This window comes from Mastigoproctus giganteus, chromosome 8 (genome assembly GCF_048544385.1).
Source record: "Mastigoproctus giganteus isolate SK-2022 chromosome 8, ASM4854438v1, whole genome shotgun sequence".
In the NCBI taxonomy this organism is placed as follows: Eukaryota; Metazoa; Arthropoda; class Arachnida; order Uropygi; family Thelyphonidae; genus Mastigoproctus; species Mastigoproctus giganteus.
Window position 1 is genome coordinate 37,469,894 of NC_143582.1, and position 21,618 is coordinate 37,491,511.

General features: G+C 36.0%; 1 protein-coding gene across 1 annotated transcript in view; it reads right to left on the minus strand.

Moving 5' to 3' along the window:
* Nucleotides 1–566: 566 nt before the first annotated feature.
* LOC150081453 (NADP-dependent malic enzyme-like) overlaps nucleotides 567–21,618 on the minus strand; it is a 125,016-nt gene continuing 103,964 nt past the window's right edge. The window contains exon 13 of the mRNA XM_090379310.1: nucleotides 567–940. Within this exon, the coding sequence (XP_090235436.1) occupies nucleotides 677–940 (264 nt within the window). The 3' untranslated portion in view covers nucleotides 567–676. The remainder of the gene's footprint in view (nucleotides 941–21,618) is intronic.

Consider the following 21,618-nt stretch of genomic DNA (forward strand, 5'->3'; position numbering starts at 1 on the left):
ATTAATGCAATTTATACAAAAAATTATCGAATTATTTTAAATGTATGGAGAAAATAATGTATTATAGACCAATAATTGAACCCAACTGTAACTCAGTTCCTTTTCAGTAATCTTATTAGAATATATTTTACAGAATAATATTGCAAATGTGTTGTTATAAAATAGAGTCATCAACAAACCTGTTTAAAATTCTTTATTGCATTGAATTGCACTTTAATACACATATTCTGTTACAAATATTCTGGAACAGTACAAGAATTATTAAGCAGAATTCAGGATGATTACAATATTTGCTAAGCATATATACAAATTTATAGCACTGCTTCAACATAAATATAGCATATGAATGCCTAACAATTTACAGTACTATACAATATATATTTTATTAATTTACATACAGCATATACATCACATGAACCAAGAAATACAACACTACACAAAATCACCATTTAAAATGCTATGCCTTTAAATAAAAAAAAAAAGGGGGATGTCACTGAAATGCATATACAAATGTCAATGACTATGAAAATATAGATAAATCTACAACAGTTTTTTTTTATATAATTTACAAAGAGCTGCATTAGGCACACATTATTTGGAAGATATCACACAAATACCGATATTTTAAATATACACTCATGTATAAAACAAAAACTGAGCTAAACATATCTTTAGCTCATAGTTTATGACAAACCTGTTCATTAGGCAAACTGCCATTGTTATGAACAGACTGCAATTTTGGATAAAAAGGGTCATACACCCGTTCTTGTAGAAACTGTATTTTGTCTTGTGGTTCAGGTGTGTAATTGGCTAATCCTTCATTAAAACAATATTCTGCTATTTTAGCTGCAATGTTGATTGATACAGCTCTAATTTTCTTAAGAGGTGGATATACCCTTCCTTCTATCACATCATTTTCTGTCAACTGGTCAGCAAGAGCCTGTAAAACAATTTATACATTAACTACTATTGTGATATCCTGTAATCAGCCAATATATTGATTTTATTCATATACTGTACTTACACTTTTTGACAGTTATGTTATTTTTCCAGACTTTAAAAATTGTACTCATTTTACTTCTTTTTTTTTTTTTTTGCTTAATTAAACAACAATGTATTATTAAAAAGATGGCTTTGATCATTGGGAACAGAGATAAAAGTTCTTGCAACAACCAACAAATGACAGATAAAAAAAAATTAATAAATAAACAAGGTAATACACAAATTACATAAAACTAAGGTTAAAACAGCAAATACAGATATAAAATAAGTTAAACATAGATAAAAGCAAAAAACAATATTAAAAGTGCTAAAATATACATGTAGCTTTCAAAATGGCACATTCCTTCATCAGCTAGAAAGAATTTGTAAAAGATGACTTAAAGTGAAAATGTGTATGTGCCACATATTTAGACACATATCTCTTACGGATCATGTATGGGGAAGGAAACAGAGAATAAAAGGAAGAAAAGAAAGAAAATAAGGAAAAAAAGGAAAATATTTGCAGGAGATTTACTGATGGTGTTTTGGAACACAATGAATTACTGCTGAAGAAAACTTTCCACATTTTGCTACGGCGGCACCATTTAGTATTAGTATTAATATTAGAAAAATGACACAAAGAAGGAAATATATACAGCATCAGCCTTAGAAAGAAAAAAAAAACACTATCCATCATCTTTATATTCCCTCTAATACCTTGACTAATTCTTCCTTAAATTTATTCAAATTACTTACCTACTTCCACAATGTTGAAGTTTGCAGATGATACAAAGGTTGGCAGGGTTGTTAGTGACAGTAATGGCAGTGTGCTACTGCAACAGGATCTAGATAATTTGGCGCCTCCGTAGCCAGGTGGGAAGGAGCAGCAGTGCGTAGCACACGCTTCTTGATTAGACCGGGGTTCAAGCCTGTCACCACCACATACGGAGGATGCGGAAAGGTCAGGAATGACCACCGCATATCCCGGAGCAATATGGCCTTAGTTGCTAATGCTCCTAAAAACCAAAATAACAACAACAATAACAACTAGATAATTTGGGCAGATGGGCTAAGAAGTGGCAACTGAAGTTTAACCTTGACAAATGCAAAGTACTGCATATGGGTAGAAGTAACCCCAGAGAAACGTACCAACTGTGTGGTACTACACTTAAGGTGGTAGAAAATGAAAAAGACCTGGGAGTAATTGTGCAGTCAGATATGAAGTTTTCTGAGCAATGCAGACAGGCTGCCAGGGCAGGTCATGGGGTTTTGTCAATGATATATAGGAATTTTGCTAGCAGGGAAAAGGAGGTGATAATCCCTCTGTATAAGGCAATGGTCAGGCCACGCCTTGAGTACTGTGTACAGGTCTGGAGGCCTCATTTTAGGAAGGATGTAGATTTACTTGAGCGTGTACAGAGAAGGGCAACAAAATTGGTGAGGGGAATGAAGGGACCCTCTTACCAAGAGAGGCTTAAGTTCTGCAATTGCAGTGGCTGGAGACTAGGCACCTGCGCGGTGATCTGATTGAGGTGTATAAGGCCTTGAATGGGTTGAGCAGCCTGAATTCTGATGGGATCCTTCCACTTGTTCAGATTACGAACCTAAAGGGGCATAAATTCAAATTAAGAAAAGACAGATGTAGATTAGATGTGCGGAAATTTGCCTTTAGCCAGCAGGTGGTTAATTGCTGGAACAAACTTCCATCTGTCGTGGAAGTTGATAGGTTGAATAAATTTAAGGAGGAACTGGACAGGCATTTGGAGGGAATGGTGTGATTTTTTTTTTTTTTTTTTTGGCTGATGCTGCATAAACTCATACACTTGCTTTCTTGCATCAAATGCCACTACTACTACTACTACTACAACACTGATGGAAGTTTGTTCCAACAATCAAACTACTCTTTGGCTAAAAGCAAATTTTTGCACATCTACCCTACAGTCATACTTTTTCCAGTTTAAATTTATGTCCCCTTATGTATGTCATCTGACAAGGAATAAGAATACCATCATCATTAAGTTTACTCAATCTATTTAAAGCCTTACAAACATTTCAATCAAGTCTCCTTTCAAGTGCCTTTCAAGATATCAAGAAATGATATCTTTCATGATATACATGCTTTGTATTCTTGACTATTAGCTCTTTTCTTCACCTGTTATTCTAAGATCCTTCTTAAAATGAGGCTTCTAGACCTGTATGCAGTACTCAAGATATAGTCTAACCATTGTATTATACAATGGGATAATCATCTCCTTATCCCTGCTGGCAAAGTTCTTGTATATCACTGACAGAACCCCATGAGTTGTCCTAGCAGCCTCATTGCACTCTTCAGAGAACTTCATATCACATGATACAATTACCTCCGGGATCGCTTTCATTCAGCCACCTTGAGCGTGATAACATAACAAACCATACAAATAACCCCAGAGTAACATACTATTTGGTACTACCCATATAGTATGTTATTCTGGGATTATTACTGCCCCTATGCAGTACCTTGTATTTATTAATGTTAAATCTCAATTGCCACTTCTCAGACCATTTGTCCAACTTTTCCAGGTTTTGTTGAAATAGTGTGCCTTTGTTCCTGTTATTTACTACCCTACTAACCATTGTATCGTCTGTAGACTTAAACAATAAGCTTGATATGCTTTCATCATTACTGATGAAAGAATATTAATTTCTTTTCGACTTCCTCTCTTTGCAACTTGACTTTCTCGAGTCCAACTTTCCTAACAGTGGGTAATTTTCCTTGGTGATTTTAATGTTCACAACTCCAGCTGGCTTCTGTTTTCTAGTCACACCAAGCCAGCTGGTCGAGATGCTGAGGCTTTTGCAATTACTAATGACCTTGCACAGATTGGTCATTTACCTACAAGAATACCGGACAATCCTAACCATACAGCCAACTCGCTTGATCTTTGTCTCACAAACAACCCTTCTAAGTACATGGTCGAAGTGAATGGTCCTTCAGGCACCTCATATCACAACTTGGTGATTGTCTCTTCTCCAATGGAGCCTTTATCTCATGGCTATTCCCAACCTCATGTTGTTTGGCATTACAAGAATGCAAAATGGGATGACCTGCGAGACTTCTTTTCCATGGTCGGATTACTGTTTCAAAACTTCTGATGTCAATGTTTGCACAGATCGTGTCAGTGAAATTATTCTTGTAGGTTTGAAATCCTTTATCCCACACTCCACTTTAAAATCTCATCCTTTATCTAAACCTTAGTTTTCTAATAAATGTGCTAGGGCCATTCAGGAGAAGAATTTTGCATATCTTAATTGGCTTGTTTCCAATTCTTCAGTTTCATTTTCTGCCTATACCAAAGCTTGCAACTATTGTAAAGCAGTTATCAATCAGTCCAAACTAGATTTTGAACAGGCTAAGAGTAGAAAATTTGTTTCTTGCCCTAATGGTAGCCATGCATTCTGATTTCTTGCCAATGCTATTGGCTGAAACTTTTGCCCACCTCTGCTCCCACCTCTGTCAAAACCAGATGGTTCTGTTGTCACTTCAGCCAAGGATAAAGCTGACCTGCAAGCATCCCATTTTACTTCCAACTCATGTATTAATGATCTTGGTAAAACACCTCCCACCATTCCCAATACACTCCATTCAATGCCTCCTGTGGTCTTCCATCAAAAGGATGTCAGAAGGATTTTGACGAATCTTGATGCTAAGAAAGCTCCAGGTCCTGATGGTATTCTTCCACTTGTTTTCACAACCTGTGCTCCTGAATTTACTCCTGTTCTTTGCCGACTTTTTTCACTTTCTTATTCCGAAGGTGTTTTTTCTTCTGTTTGGAAATTTGCTCATATCCAGCCAGTTCCTAAAGAGGGTGACAAATCCCTCCCATCCAATTACTTCTACTCTTTCTAAAGTAATAGAGAAATCAATTAACTGCCAACTCTTAAACTACCTAGAAACCTTCCGTCTGATCAACGATCGCCAGTATGGATTCTGTCAGTTTTGATCCACTGGTGATATTCTCGTTTATGTTACCCATTTATGGACAAATTCAATGAAAACGTTCAGTGAAACACAAGCAGTTTCTTTCGATCGTGTTTGGCATAAAGGTCTTCTAAACAAGCTTCTATCTTATGGTTTGCCAACTGTTTTTGCAATGATTTATCCAGTTTTCTCTCTGATCACTCACTGAGGGTGATGGTGGATGGCTCTCTGTCTTCTAACTTCTCCACTAATGCTGGTATCCCCCAAGGTTCAGTTCTTTTCCTCTTGTATATTAATGACCTTCTTCCATTGACTGAAAATCCTATCCATGGTTTTGCTGATGATAGCACATTGCATTCCACTTTCTATTTTGAGAAACCTTGCCCTGCTCAATCAGCTTCAACTTCTCGAATATCCACTACCAATGCCTTAAATGCCGATCTCCAGGTAATTTTCCAGTGGGGCAAAGACAACTTAGTTGATTTCAATCTTTCTAAAACTCAGTCTTGTCTTATATCTCGCAAAAAGGATTCTTCTGCTCCCATGCTTATCTTTAGTGACACTCCGATTTCTAGGCAAAATGATATATCTCTTTTGGGGATTACCCTGACTTCTAATCTCTCTTAGCACAAGCACATTACAAATATTGCTTCCTCTACATCTAAAAAACTTGGTTTTTCTCTTTTGCTCTCGGCATTACTTTTCTTCGAAACAGCTGTTCACTCTGTACAAATTGCAAATCTGCCCTACCATGGAATATTGTTCCCACATCTGGGGTGGTGCCCCCAAAACCTCTCTCAGGCTTCTAGATTCCATTCAGAAGAGGGCAGTTAGGTTAATTAATGACTCATCTCTAACTGAGCCTATCCACTCGCTGTCTCATAGATGTACTGTTTCTGCTGCATGCCTTTTCTACAGAAACTTCCATGGGCACTGTTCTGAATTGGCTTCTATAATTCCCACTCTCTGTCTGAACACATGCTGCCACCAGCCAACATCCATTTACTGTCCAACTTCAAACTCACAGAACCAACTTTTCAACTTCCTCTTTTATTCATTCAACTGCCATTTTCTGGAACGATCTTCTTTCACATGTCTTTCCTGAAAATTACAGTCTACAGAAGTTCAAGTTGAATGTCAACAAATATCTTCTCTTGTCTTCTCAACCTCCAACCCAAGCATGGTACTAAGTACTATAGGCTCTAATACCTCTCGTGTTTGGGGTTTTCATAAAAAAAAATAATAATAAAAAAATTGATGATAAATACCGAAAATAGTAAGGGGGCAGAACTGAATCCCAAGGGAATCCATAAATAACATTAATGCAATTATCTGTCTTCTGCCACTCAACCATCCCTTTATCCATAGCAGTAGATTATGCCAAAGTCAAACTAATTTGTACAGTAATTTTTCATGTGAACAGTAGTCTTAGATTTCAGAAACTTTACTGAAATCTAAGAACATGATGTCAAATTTATTTTTTTGCAATTACTTTGAATGCTTTTTGAATGTCAGTGTAGTCCCACACAGTTGATACGTTATCTGGAGTTACTGCTTCCTACATGCAGCACTTTACATTTTGAATTTGATTTGCTGTTGGTAACATCATCAATTGATCCCACAGTATAGAATTTAAATACTGTTTCAGACCACCATAGTCACCTTTACCAAAGCAAAAACCCTTCCCTTTACCCCTGATGGTAGTTACCTCTTTGAGTAAATTCTACTTCAGCACAATGTGATCACTGCCACCTAGTGGTTCCTTTATCTTTAGATTCTTAATGCATTAAGAATCACTACTGATAATCAGATCAAGAGTACTACTCGCTCTAGTTGCTACCCGAACATGCTGCTGTAGAAAACAATCATCCAAAAAATCCACAAAAGGCTTGTTAATGTGTGAGTGACCAATCCACAAATTTCAGTCAATATCTGGGAAAATAAAATCCCCCATTATAAGACACTCTGATTTATTGGCCCACTATTTCTCTGTACAGTTGTTTATTATACTCAGAGTCATTAGGCCTATAACATACCAAACTGACTCGACACTGCACTGTCCAGCCATGTCGACTGGCCATACATCCTTGGATTTTATGTGTTTCTTAACTAATAGCTTTGTAAAATAATAAGAGGAGTTTACCTCAATATAGTACGTAGAACACTTCCGTATGATACTCTCCACAAATTAAAACAAAAAAATTGAAAACTTACATTAGAGTAAAAAATAAATAATTAAAAACCAATTTAACACAATTCAAATCAATTTAACACAATTAAAAATCAATTTAACACAATTAAAAATTAAAAAGAATCTAACGAAAATATTTAAAACGATTTTCCTTCCTGAAGCTGACAACGCTTTGACGGTATGTCGTGATCCCAGGAATGAAATTTACCGAATAGGGTTGAACCCGAAACTTAAATAGTGATTATTTGCCTTCGCGCATGTGCATAAAGGTCTACGCATCGGAGATCAAATATGGCCGCTGAACATTAACTGAATTCTCGTGTAATTTAATTTGTACGGTTTCTGCAATTAATAGTCGCGTATAATTACGTTGAACATTAAGTATTTTGGCCTCGTTAAATAAAAAAGTATGTTTTTCGTTAATGGCATGAAAGGCTAATTCTGACACTGCTAAACGAGAAGCACGAACTGGGGCTTCATGTTGATTTACGATTTACACGAATATTAAGAGAAAATCGCGTTGAACCTTGGTAAGATGAGTCGCAATCACCGCAAGAAATGTTGTATATCAGATCATTAATTTGTGTTGCGAACATGGAAAGAACCAAGCGATTTTTCAATATAGTGTGTAATATCCATATTAGCCTGACCACGATTTTAAATTCAGTATCTTTAAAGAATCTATTAAGCTGTTTGTGCCACTGTTCAACATATGGACAGAAATAAAGTATTTTCTGATATGACTATTGTTGGTTGGTGTAGTATTTTGTATCCTATCCTTAGCCTGTACCCTAATTCAGTTTATTGTGGCAAGGGGATAAGAACCTGCTAGTTAATATTTGTATTTCTGAGCCCAAAGCAGATTCCGTCGTTGAGTATTTATAGGCATTTAGAAATTGATTAAAGATAATCGATCTTTTGTAGGTGAATGGGTGATAGCTATTATAATGTAGAAGTATACCAGTGTTTGTAGGTTTTCGATAGATGCTAAATTGGATTTTATTCGAGTCCCGAGTAAGCGTGAAATTTAGAAAGTTTAATGACTGTATCTGTATCCTCCCTTTCCAATGTAAATTAGAGTCTAGAATGAATATTATTAAAAGAATGTAAAATGTCTTGGATAGTACTACTATAAGTAATAACTAGAACATCGTCTAAATACCTCCCATAGTATGTGATACAGGGTCGAAAAGGTGTCAAATGTATATGCTCAATCGTTGAGAGATAGATCTCTAACATTAAGCCGCTCAGGCTCAAACCCATTGGTAATCCAAAAATTTGTTTGTATACCTTGTCTCGAAAGGTAATATAGTTGGCCTCAACTAACAGTTTAATTAAGTGAAAAATTTCCTTAATAGGTAGCTTTGTATAATTAATCGGTATCGAGTTTTTATTTAACATATCCCAAATAATATCTAATGTGTATTCAACATTTACATTCATATATAACGAGGTAACATCTAGTGAGAATAAACTGTCATTGTCGCCAAGTCTATAGCTTTAAGCTTATTAAATAATGTATCGTAGTTCTTAATCCCAAATTGTATTACCTGTCTAAAGGGTTTTATAATGCTATATACATGTGTGGCTAAGGATGAAAAAGGCGCCTCCGTAGCCAGGTGGGAAGGAGCAGCAGTGCGTAGCACACGCTTCTTGATTAGACCGGGGGTTCGAGCCGGTCACCACCAAATACGGAGCATGCGGAAAGGTCAGGGAATGACCACCGCACCGGAGCAATATGGCCTTAGTTGCTAATGCTCCTAAAAACCAAATAATAATAAATAATAATAAGGATGAAAATGCCGAGTTCCTGTAGGAAACAATAGGTCGAATAAGAAATCCAGTCTTGTGTAATTTTACCTGACCGAAAAGTGCAGGAATATTGTATGTTCTGGCCTTCAATTCCTTTAACTGGGCCATAGTAATGTAGTCGTTTTTTCGATACGTGGTTAACGTTTTATTGTATTGATTGATCAAATTGGTAAACAGTGCTGGGTCTACTTCAAGATAAGTGGAGGTATCTGAAACAACTGAATCTAACTTATTAATACAATCAGGTTTATCTAGTATTACCACTGTATCTCCTTTATCTGCCCTCTGTATAATACTGTCCTTATTTCCCCGAAGTTCTCGTAAAGCTGAACTGTCATGTGTATTCAATTTAGGAAGTCGCGTTTCTTTTATGTTATTCACTACTTGGTTAACTTGTTGAATAAATAAATCTTTTTGTAGAACATTATGAAGTTCAAATTCAATATCAATTACGCATTGTTTTTTAGGTAGTTTTCGAGGTGGTAAATTATAATTTAGTCCTTTGGATAAAAGTGAAATCTGGTTCTGCGATAGCGTACACGAGGAAAGATTTGTAACCTGTTGATATGTCGGAAAGAAACCGTAGAAATTAAATTACACGAGAATTCTGTTAATGTTGGGGGCGGCGATATTTTATTCCGATGCGTGGACCTTTACGTGCATGCGCGAAGACAAATAATCACTATTTAAGTTTCAGGTTCAACCCTATTCGGTAATTTTCATTCTTGTGATCACGACATACGGTTGAAAAGCTTTGTCAGCTTCAGGAAGGAAAATCGTTTTGAATATTTTCGTTAGATTCTTTTTAATTGCGTTAAATTGATTTGAATTGTGTTCAATTGGTTTTTAATTATTTATTTTTTACTCTAATGTAAGTTTTTGATTTTTTCGTTTTAATTTCTGGAGAGTATCATATGGAAGTGTTCTATGTACTATATTGAGGTAAACTCCTCTTATTATTTTACAAATATTAATATCAACGCAGAACGTATTGAGTATTACAGCTCTGATTCACACTATTTAACTAATAGCATAACCCCTCCTCCCTTCCTGTGCAATTGTACTCCCCAAATTCCAGTTCTGCATTCCTTATATCTGTGTGACACCACATCTCTGATATCCCAACAATATCTGCCTTTGATGTTTTGACCAACACCTCAAATTCATCAAATTTATTTACCAAACTCCTAGCATTGGTGTACATGTAAATATACATGCCCCTAATTCGAATGGTCTTTCTTTAAATATCTTTAATAAGTACTTATTTAATTTTACTAAGTGGATTTATCAATTATAAATGGCCATTGATTACTTATCAGTCAGATGAGAGTACCTTCACTGGTACTGTAAGCACTGCTTCTGCATATCAGAGTAGTAGGTTTTAACACATCTAACTTTTAAATAAAATAATTTTTTAATACAGGAACTCCCCAACTTAAGTAACACTCAACTTATGGAAATTCGACTTTATGTAAGTTTTTGCCGGCCAGTGCAAACTTAAATATAAGTTTCCACCGGCAAAACACATTTTGCATCCATAAAAATAAATGGAGGTATCGTGAAAATATCGTAATGTGAACCGTTTTTTTTTTTTTTTTGTTAATTCATTGCAAGACCTAAGAAGTTGAAATTTTCGCTATATAACTAAGCTATTTATCTCTCTAAAATATCATTTTTATAATGGAAATTGCACTACACTTTCATTGTTATCATAATGTTCGGTTATAAGAATCAATTTTGAATGCCTTTGTGATATTGTTCTTAAACACATTTTTGGAGGTCACTACCATAAAACAATAAAAACAATTTGCAATTTTGGGTTTATTGGGCTTTTCTATTAGCACAATTAGCTAAGGTAAAGAAAGCCCGCACGAGAAGCATACAAAAGTTCAATGAAATTTACTGGTAAAAGTACTTTGCCGTAATAACATTTGTATTGTTGCTAGCTCGGTAAACAGATGGTGGGTGTTATTTGTCTGGAATAGAAGTTAAATCCCACGGGAGCTTGAAACCCTCCTGAAGTGGAGGGGGAGTAATCTAACCTGTTTTCTTTAGAATCACTAATTGAATCATGAAGAGATTCATATTGGAAGTTCTGACGTCGTAAAAAATGTTTGTAACGTAGTTTCACCGGTAACATTTTTTGACATTTGCCGTGCTTCTCCTGTGGGCTTCCTTTACCTTTTTTTTATTTCTTAATAAACAATTTATCCACTAGTCCACCAGTGATTCTAAAAAAAAAGAGGTCAGGTTACCCCCTCCACTTCAGGAGGGTTTCAATCTCCCATGGGATTCAATTTCTACTCCTGACGGATAACACCCACTGTATGTTTACTGAGTGAGCAACAATACAAATGTCATTATGGCAAAGTACTTTTACCTGTAAGTTTCATCGAACTTTTGCGTGCTTCTTGTGCAGGCTTTCTTTACCTTCGGCCGCGCAATCAATTATAAAGGGTAGTAAACTTGATCTTATTGCATTTGCGATAATCCCGATAACTGGATTCTGTGGGTTTTTACATTATTATGGTGAAATGTGTTTCCCCTTTATTGAAATCTTCAATCATATAAAAAACATAAATAAATTTTCAGAATCTTCTCTTCATTCCTATTTACTTTTACAATGATGAAGGGAAAGTGACCAATGGAAAGTGCAAGTGGTGGCAGTGCTAGGAAATGGAACAAAATTGATTGATTTAGAAATGAAGATGAAAATGATTAAGAAGGACAGAGCAGGACAAAGTTTGTCATCTGTTGTATGGAATTAGGTCTCACTGCTTCAACAGTGAATAAAATTTTAAGGGACAGTGAGCGTATAAACGAATGTGTTAAAGTATCAACATATTCATGCAGAGTCAGACTGGGTCAAAAATTCTTACCGGGGAAAACAAAAGGAACATATTCGAGATCAGTGTGTAATATTGCAAATATTACACACTGATCAGGGTTCAGGTGCTATATCGAAGATGGAAAATCAGATCTAGAAGCGAGTACCCCTGAATCTAATGGTCATTCAAGCAAGAAGTATTTATGAAGATATTGATGATAAATACGGCAAACCCCAAGTCAAGTTTGTGGCAAGCAAGGGGTGGTTTAATAGGTTCAAGCATTGCACTGGTTTCCAAAATGAGGTGAGGTCACCAGTGACAAATTCTACAACTGCAGAGAAATTTTGTGATGTGTTGGAAAAAATCCCTTCTAAACCTTCATAGCCCTCAACTTCTGCAGCAGCGTATTTATCAGTTGGAGAGTTAATTCTGGCAATGATGCTCAAAAGGTAAAACTTGCTGATGTGCCTGTCTCCTCTCTCTTTTTGTAATTTTATAATTTTGAAATTTTTGTAATTTTGTACACTTTTGTAATTTTTGCTGCACATGAGATAAAAAAAATCAAATAATTCTATTTACATGTTCTTCGAACATTTCTTTTTTGCTTCAATCAAATGCAGGGTGCACAGTTGCGCGTGCGGAATTTCCCTAAATGTTTATTTATAGAAATTCCGACTTAAGTAAAATTTGACTTGCGTAGCTTTCTGCAGAACGCAACCTTTATGTTAGTCGGGGAGTGAGTCAGAGGAATTTGTAGTTATAGCAATTTACAGTAGTTTCTTTGCCATATTTTATGACATGATATGGATTCAAATACTCATTCATGGCATGCAAAATGCCATGAATGAGTATTTCTGCAATGTCAATCTGCAATGAAATCATTGCAGATTTACAGCTATTTTGGCACTATAAAAAATAAGACTGAAATACAGTAAAATGATCAGTTTTTCAACATCCAGAAGGTGCAATCAATGCAAAAGACAGTCAACAACGCATTGTTTAGAATAGGTTAACTTACAATATCTTCACTATAGTAATCTGTATTCTGAAAACTAATGTAAATGACTGCCATAAGTTATTTCCTACCATTGTTCTGTGCATAATGGTCTTTAGCTGCCATTGTGCTGTAAAACCTCTAACAATAACAACAATTGTCATAGACTCTTTAGATCCAGTTAGATTTTCTTCAAGTATAGATACATATACGCAGTGTGCCAACTAAATAACGTGACTGTGTGTGCTCTGCATTTAGTATTAATGTAACAAGCCAAAATAGTACATGATTAGATCCACTAGAGTGTGCTTTTTCCAATGAGTGCAAGTTTAAACTTGTCTGGTCAGTAGTTTGTGATTTAAGACGGAAAGAGTAACAGTAGTTTTGTGCATGTCATCAGAAAATTGAAAATGGAGCAAAGAGCAGTTATCAAATTTTATTATAAATTGGAAAAAAGTGCTATGGAAACTTTTGAGATTTAAAAAAAGTTTATGCCGATGAATGTTTGTCTCGACCAAGAGTGTTTGAATGGTTTCTCGTTTTTGTAAAGGATGTTATTTGTTAGAGGATGATCCCCGGCCTGGCCAACCAATCTCTGTTCGAACACTGGAGATTGTCACAAAGGTTAAAAAAATTGTGAAATTTTTTTAACCTTTGTGACAACAACAATTTCAAAGAGGTTGCTTGCTGAGATGATCGGTAGCAATAAGGAATCTGTACTAGAAATTCTAAAAGATCTGGGTAAGAGAAAAATTTGTTCCCGTTTTCTACAGCATTTGTTGAGTTTCGAACAACGAGAAAAGAGAGTCAAGTGTTGCATTGAGTGTTTTCGGCAAAAAAAATCGATTCCAGTCATCGAACACCCCCCCATATTCTTCAGATTTGGCTCCTGCAGATTACTTTTTGTTCCCTAAAACGAAAACAGCCATGAAAGGAAAGCGATAGAGGACATCCAGGCTGCAGTGACCAACCAGCTGAAAGCGGTACCAGAAGTGTTTTCAAAACTTGTATAAAAGATGCAAATAGTGTGTACACATTGGAGGTGATTACTTCAAAAATATATAACCTTACTTTGCCGTTAGTGTTATTCTTTTTTTGTAGTAGCATCAGTCCCGTTATTTAATTGGCACACTGTGTATATTGCACAAGATGTTCACCAATGTAAAGTTTTTCCAAAAAAAGAAGTACAGCAGGCCCTCGTTATAATGCAGTTTACTCTACGCTGATTCGCTATAGTGCTGTTCTTATATTATAACCCATATCTCACTCTACTACTGTCACAACCCACTATAACTCTGTTTTACCAGCATACAGATTAAATTTTTGACATGTTTAACGAAAATGTTTCATCTGATGTAGTCGACAGCTTGAAAATGAATAGCAAAACAGCATTAAAAAGTTTCCCACACTGACTTGTGAAATTTTCTTCCACGCTAATTTAATTGCATACAGTTGCTTGTTACGTAGTTCTGAGATCAACATTTTAAAAAATTATCAAACATATTTTTGTAATATTTGCGTTATATGCTTTTATCCGAAGTCTAGTTATCACTCATTACAGTGTTAGGTAATGGACAGTTTACTCAAACATTGTATAATAATTAATGCAATGCAGTTACATTTTCGAAGATTAATAATGGCGGATAAGAATTAAAAATCAACAATGTCTGGACGCGGTATGAAGCATACTAAGGTAAGAAAAAGACTGAATTTGAAAATTATATTATACGTTTTAAAGCAAATCGATTCCATTCAATGACAAGTAGATCTGTGCAATCATTTAGGACTGGCAGATTCAACTATAAGAACAATTATAAAAAAAGAAAGAATTAATTTTAGCAGTAGGAAAGACAGCTGTTCCACTGCAAGCAACTAAATTGGTTAGGGCTAGGCCAGCTATTATGATTGAAATGGAGAGACTTCTAAATAATTTTATTGAAGATAATATCCAACAAACAATTCCATTACGTTAAATATTATTAAATAAAAAGTGATTAGCCTATATGATGATCTGAAGAAAGCTCACCTTGTAGAACCATTTAAGGCTAGTAAGGACTGGTTCGATAGATTTAAAATTCAGGGAGAAGCCATATAAATGCAGATCAAGGAGTCAAAACTTTCAAAAAAGAACTTAATTATTTTAGAGAGGTGTTATACTTCTCAACAAGTTTTTAACATAGATGAAACAGGACTTTTTTGGAAACGGATGCCTAAAAGAAGTTTCATATCGAAAGAATAAAAAAACTTGCCAGGCTTCAAAACAGCGAAGGATCAGTTGACTTTATTGTTGAGTGGTAACACTGCACGGAATTTTAAAGTGAAATCCCTTTTAGTTTACTAGGAAGAGGGAATACATTATGGGAATACGGCACTCACTTAGCACTCTGTTTTTCCAGAACAAATTATCAGCATTAAGCGGGGGTAATCTGAATTTAAAGTTTAGGAGTAAACTTTGTTGTTTAAAAGGAAAGATACACATCATATATACTGAAAGGAAAAACACATTTTAATGCACTAAATGTTTCAGTACTTATATATCTATGGTAAGAGGAGAACAATTTACAAACAATATGCTGATGCTATGAGACATCATCATATTTTAACTAAATTGTGTTCAGGAACCTAACTGAAAACATAGGAATATTAATATAAGATTTAACTTCTTAAAGTTTACAGTAAGACAATATTTTAAGTTAAGTATATACAACATGCATACAATACTACACAAATACCTGGGCAGCTATCAAGAATATTTCATCTCCGATATAGTGGACATCACAGTTTATAACAACAAGTGCAATGGCAGGAAAGATATATGCATTATTTCCTTGACCTGGGTAAAATGTTTTGTCGTCAATTGTGACTGGAGTAAAGGGACTTCCACTAGCAAATATACACTGACCCTGTATATAAGGAAAAAAGAAATAAGGGAATAATATTCTCAACAATAAAATATTTAATAATCTAATTTTTTATATTTTAGGATTTCCTATATAATTTTTTACATTTTAGGATTCCAAGTTTAATATATTAGCTGCTAAAATATTTGAAATGACCACCTATCCAAGTACTTGATCTCTTTCCTGGGCTTGACAATTTTCTAGATCTAAACCCACTAACATATTTATGGAATGAACATCAAAAGGGCTGTCTAAGATTAAACTCCAATCCAAACCAAATTTATAGAGCATATGTGTGTTGGGGGGTTCATTTTGTTCAACCATCTTGTTTTTCAAAGTAGTCTCCCATTTATAACTTCTGTTCACCATCTGATCTAAACTGAATTTAGAGTATGTGTGGTGGAACTCCTAGGGTATCCTGATGGGACATTTTTAATTTGATCCATACCTTTCTAATTTTTTGTTAAAAATTAAAGTTACATACAATCTATTTAAGAAAATATGATATACAGTAAGCTCCCATTATAGCATAGCATATTTGAACGGAATGTCCTCCCAAAGAGTACTTTATGTGCTCTTTGGGAGGACATAAATGACTGAACTGATACTTACATTTGTATATTTGTAAGCTTGCTCTGCTGTGCATTCTGCTTTCTTAGTTGGATTACTAAGGGCAAATATAATTGGCGTCTCATGTAGTTCAGCCATGGTCTTTAGAACTTCTTCTGTGAAAGTTCCAGGCTGTGCTGAAACGCCTAGAAGCAAATGGAGGTCCATTTAACAAAAAAATATTACAGAGCAGTAACATATACATAAAGGCATTGTAGAAAAAATTATAAAAAAATGTATTGAGGTTTAATTAGGTTTTTATTCAGTATATCATATTTAAAAGGAGGTAGTAACATTAGCAGTTTTCTAAAAGGACAACTTAGTAGTACTTTGCCTTGTAAGTGTTGTTTTGCAGTCAGTCTGTCTTTTGTGAAATAAAAAAAATCCTGGTGGAACACCTTGTGCTTCTACTCAAGAATAACTAACTCAGCCAGCCGACCGGGCTAGCCGAGTGGGTAAAGTACCTGCCCGGCAACCCAAAGGTCGCGGGTTCGATTCCCGCCTCGGGCTTGGATCAAAGTACTGCAAAAACCTTGGGAGGTGCAATATGGCCACAGAAGCCGATGCGCCAACAACTACCAAATCAAAAAAAAAAAAAAAAAAAAAATCTAACTCAGCCCCACTTGAAAGGATGTATGTGAGTACACACATACACTATATTGCCAAAAGTAAATGGACACCCCTGGAATTTCATAAAAATGAAACTAGACATATTGCACACTATCCATGTATCACGAATATAAAAGCAGCTGTACTCAAGTTAGAAGTAAGAGCAACGAAATACAGTAGATGGTCAAGGCATTTACCAGCTACTGTATTAGGATGCCATATTAAAAAACAAATTTGCCTGTGCCAATGCAGCAAAAATGCAACATTAAATCAATGGTGGTTGCCATAATGGTAGCACCATGACATTTCCATTACCAAATGGAAATGTCATGGTGTTATGGACATTTCCTGTGTTATGGACTGGAAAATAACTCTACATGATTTTCCAATCTGATGGCCACGTTGGTCTTGCAGATGCCAAGAGAATGCTATTTACCAGAGGTGCTCTCACCAACTGGAGTTCTTTCTTATGGCTTGGGCTTAGACATTTAGTCATTGTTCTGAAACAATGAATGCCATTTTGTACATTGAATTTCTGGACAACTCAGTACTTCTTACACTGCAGCAATTGTATTGGGAAAAACTCCTTTTTTGTTTCAACATGAAAATGCACCACGTTATTTTGCATATCCTGTAGTGATTTGGTCTGAAGGCAAGAGCATGAAGGAACTTAATTGGCCTGCCCAGGGTCCCAACCTTTATTCAACCAAACACTTCTGGATGAACTGGAACATTAACTTTGGGACAGGCCAACATGCCCACAATCAGTAGCCAAATTGACTGCATCATAATTCTGAAGGAAGAATAGTCCAAAATATCACCTTCCTGTGATCAAATATTGGTCTGGATTCTATGAAGATTAGTGTATAATTGAAGCTAAGATATTATTAAATATTGTATCAATAAAAGATTGTTTGAAACACTGTCTGGTTACTTTTGGCAATATAGTGTTTGTGCATATATAAATAAATAAAATAAAGCTGCAGCCATTGTCGCTGCAGGATGGAGGCCTCCTCAACAAGTCATGTTGAGGGAACGGACCATAATCTGCCATGCTGGTCCAGTGCAGGTTGGCATAACAACTGTATTTAGTGGTCAGGGGCTTGAACCTCAATCTACTCAAAGAGCATGTGCAATTGCACTCTTGCTTTGACCACTCGGCTATGGAGGATAGTAAGCGTCCATTAGCATTAGTAGAAGCATACGATGCAAGGAAGCAAGCTTATACAGCATCAGCCAAACAACAAAAACCCTTCCCACCCATTCACTCCAAAAGTTTGTTTAGTTCCACATTGACAGATGGAAGTTTGTTCTGGCAATCAACCACCCTCTGGCTACAGGCAAATTTCTGCACATCTATTCTACAACTGTCTTTCCTCAATTTGAATTTATGCCCCCTCAGGTGCATAATCTGAGCAAGAGGAAGAATCCCAAGGAACTTTGCTTTTGTGATGAAAACCAAAATCCATTGTCTAATGCCCATTTACCAAAGATAACTGATGGTATACTGCAGTTGTCTTTCTATAGTTAAAATACTAGCAGAAAATCCAACCAAAAGGAATGCTGGAATGGTGCTATCAAACAAGCAAACATCAGAGGAAAATGAACTTAATCTAGCAAGAACTAAAGATCACACAGAAAATAGGCTAGTAACAGGGAAGAAAATAGTGAATGAAAAGCTCATACTCCAGGACTGATTTGTATTACCATAGTGACCTTTACTCCCACTAGGTATAAGAGATTTGGATGATGATGAATTTGAAGGGAATTTATATCAATTCCTTCTGAAAACAAAAATAAAAACAGTTGTTTTACTTTTGAACAAAAAAAAAAACAAAAAAAACAAAACAAACAGTTACTTGCTTAAAGTGTGGAACTTTTTGGTCAAATATTTTATCCTTTTCATTGTTGAATTGCACCTAAGGAAAATGTACAGTATTCTTTTATAAGCCAATTGATGAGAGCAAACAGTGACTTGACTGATGTAAAAGTATATTGGCAGCTTTGTTCAAAAGGATTAAACCTGGTTAAAAAATTCCACTTGAATCAACTGGAATTTTTTAACTACTGATCACAAGACTACAAAGAGAATAAAGGAAAAATGTCTCAGTTTATTTAATTTAGACTAAGTCTACCTCTTCTAAATCTTGTTTTGTCAAGATCTGTGAAAGTTCTAATTTGCAGCAAAATCACATTGAAAGTTCCACTCTATCTTTCATTCATTCTTGGAGAAATACTATTTTAATTTCTGTTGAATCCACCTTACTCAAATTGCATAAGTTTGCTTCTAACTCAACAATAAATCTGTTCACTAAGACATAACTTAAAATTTTGTATAGCAGTATATAAAACTGACTTACAGCAGGTATTTACCAAACATGATTTTGATAAAGCTGAGTGTTGAAGGCTTTAATGCTAGTATGTAAAATGATAGAAATAAGGATATATACTAGTTGCTCAATTTTTGAATGATTCTCTTAAACTATTATGGCCTGAAGGTGGTGATGACAGAAAGGTGCTTGCAATGGTAACTGATGTCATTCCACAGATGGTAAAGGTAGCAAAGTCACTGGATATGTTATATCCAAACTCAAACTTGTTTGGCACATGCCAAAATTGTTTCAGAGGAGTTATGATATGCTCTGATGCAAATGATTTTATTTGTCTGTCAAATGTTTTCCCAAACTTCCCTCTTCTTGGATAATTCCATTCCTGTACAAATGTAACTCCATTACAACCTTAATCATGGATTACATACCTTTCTCTGTCACAGAAGTTAAACTGTAATTAAATAAACACCCATCTGTAATTAGCATTAGCATTAGTAGAGGCATTTGATGCAAGAAAGCAAGCTTATGCAGCATCAGCCAAAAAAAAAAAAAAAAAAAAAAACCCACTTCCACTTCACCCCTCTGTTCGTTCAAAATACCTGTCCAGCTGAGCCTTAAACTTATTTAGGCTATCAACCTCCACCACAAGGGATGGCAGTCTGTTCCACCAACCAACCACCCGCTGGCTAAAGGCAAATTTCCGCACGTCTATCCTACATCTGTCTTTCCTCAATTTGAATTTATGCCCTCTGAGGTGATTTTTCTGAGCTAGAGGAAGAAATCCCATCAGCATTGAGCATGCTTAAACCATTCAAGGCTTTATACACCTCTATCAGATCACCTCGCTGGTGCCTAGTCTCCAGACACTGTAATTTGCAAAACTTAAGCCTTTCTTCGTAAGAGCCCCCCTTTGTTCCATTCACTAATCTTGTTGCCCTTCTCTGTACTCGTTCCAGCAGCTCTACATCCTTCTTGAAATGAGGCCTCCAGACCTGTATACAGTACTCTAGGTGTGGCCTGACCATTGCCTTATACAATGGAATAATCACTTCCTTATCCCTGCTGGAAAAATTCCTGTATATCATTGACAATACTCCATGAGCTACTCTTGCAGCCCGTCTGCACTGCTCAGAGAACTTCATATCTGCCTGCACAATCACCCCCAAGTCCCTTTCATTCTCTACCACTGTCAGTGTAGTACCACAGAGTTGATACGTTGCTCTGGGGTTGCTGTTTTCCCATGTGTAGTACTTTACATTTGTCAATGTTAAACTTCATTTGCCACCTCTCAGCCCATCTGCGCTCAACCTTTCCAGATCCTGTTGCAGCAGCATAGTGTCAGTAGTGTCCTTGACAAACCCTGCCAACTTTTGTATCATCTGCAAAACTTGGACATTAAGCTTGATATACCATCATCAATATCATTTATAAATACAGAAAAACAATAATGGGACCCAACACTGAGCCCTGAGGGATTCCACTAATAACATTAGTCCCACGATGAGCAGTGTCCATTGATTACCACTCTCTGTCTTCTCCCACTCAACCACCCCTTTATCCATAGCAGCAATTTGCCTCCAATGTCACACTGCTCCAATTTGTGTAGCAGGTCTTCCATGTGCAACAGTATCAAAAGCCTTTCTAAGATCCAAGTATATAATATCAAAGTTATTCCCTGCATCCAGTTCTTTTGTGACTGCATCATAGTATCCAATCAAGTTGGTCAGGCAAGACTTCCCCTTAACAAAAACCATGCTGTGTCTGAGCTATAACTGAAGTCTTGTCTAAATGATCCTGCAGTGCTTCTTTAACCAGTGCCTCCATTAATTTTCCTGGAACAGAAGTTAAGCTCACAGGTCTATAATTACTTGTGTCAGCCTTTGATCCCTCCTTTGTGAATTGGGGTCACATTTGCACATTTCCAGTCTATGGGTACCTCCCCTGAGTCCAAGGAAGCTCTCATAATTATGGCTAAGGGTTTGCTTACTTCCTTTGCTGCCCTCCTTTAATATAACTGGATAGATCCCATCCACCCCGGGTGCCTTTCTTGTGTTTATCTTCAAACAGTTTCTCCTCCACTTTACTCCCAGTTATTTCAAGATTCTGTAGCTTACTGCTAGAGTTGAATACACTTCTGGCATTCCCCTTGCTGAATAACTCCTCATTGTGTGAATGTCGATGCAAAATATTCATTTAGTTTGTTAGCTACCTGAGCAGGATCATCAACAGTTGGACCCATCAATATCAAGTGGGACCAATCTGATTCATCAGTTGGACCCATCAATATCAAGTGGACCAATCTGATTCATCACCCCTTCCTTCTAGAGTTTACATAAGTAAGAACTCTTTGCTGTTTTTCTTTGCATCCCTTGCCAAGGATTTCTCGTAATCTGCCTTCGCCTGCCT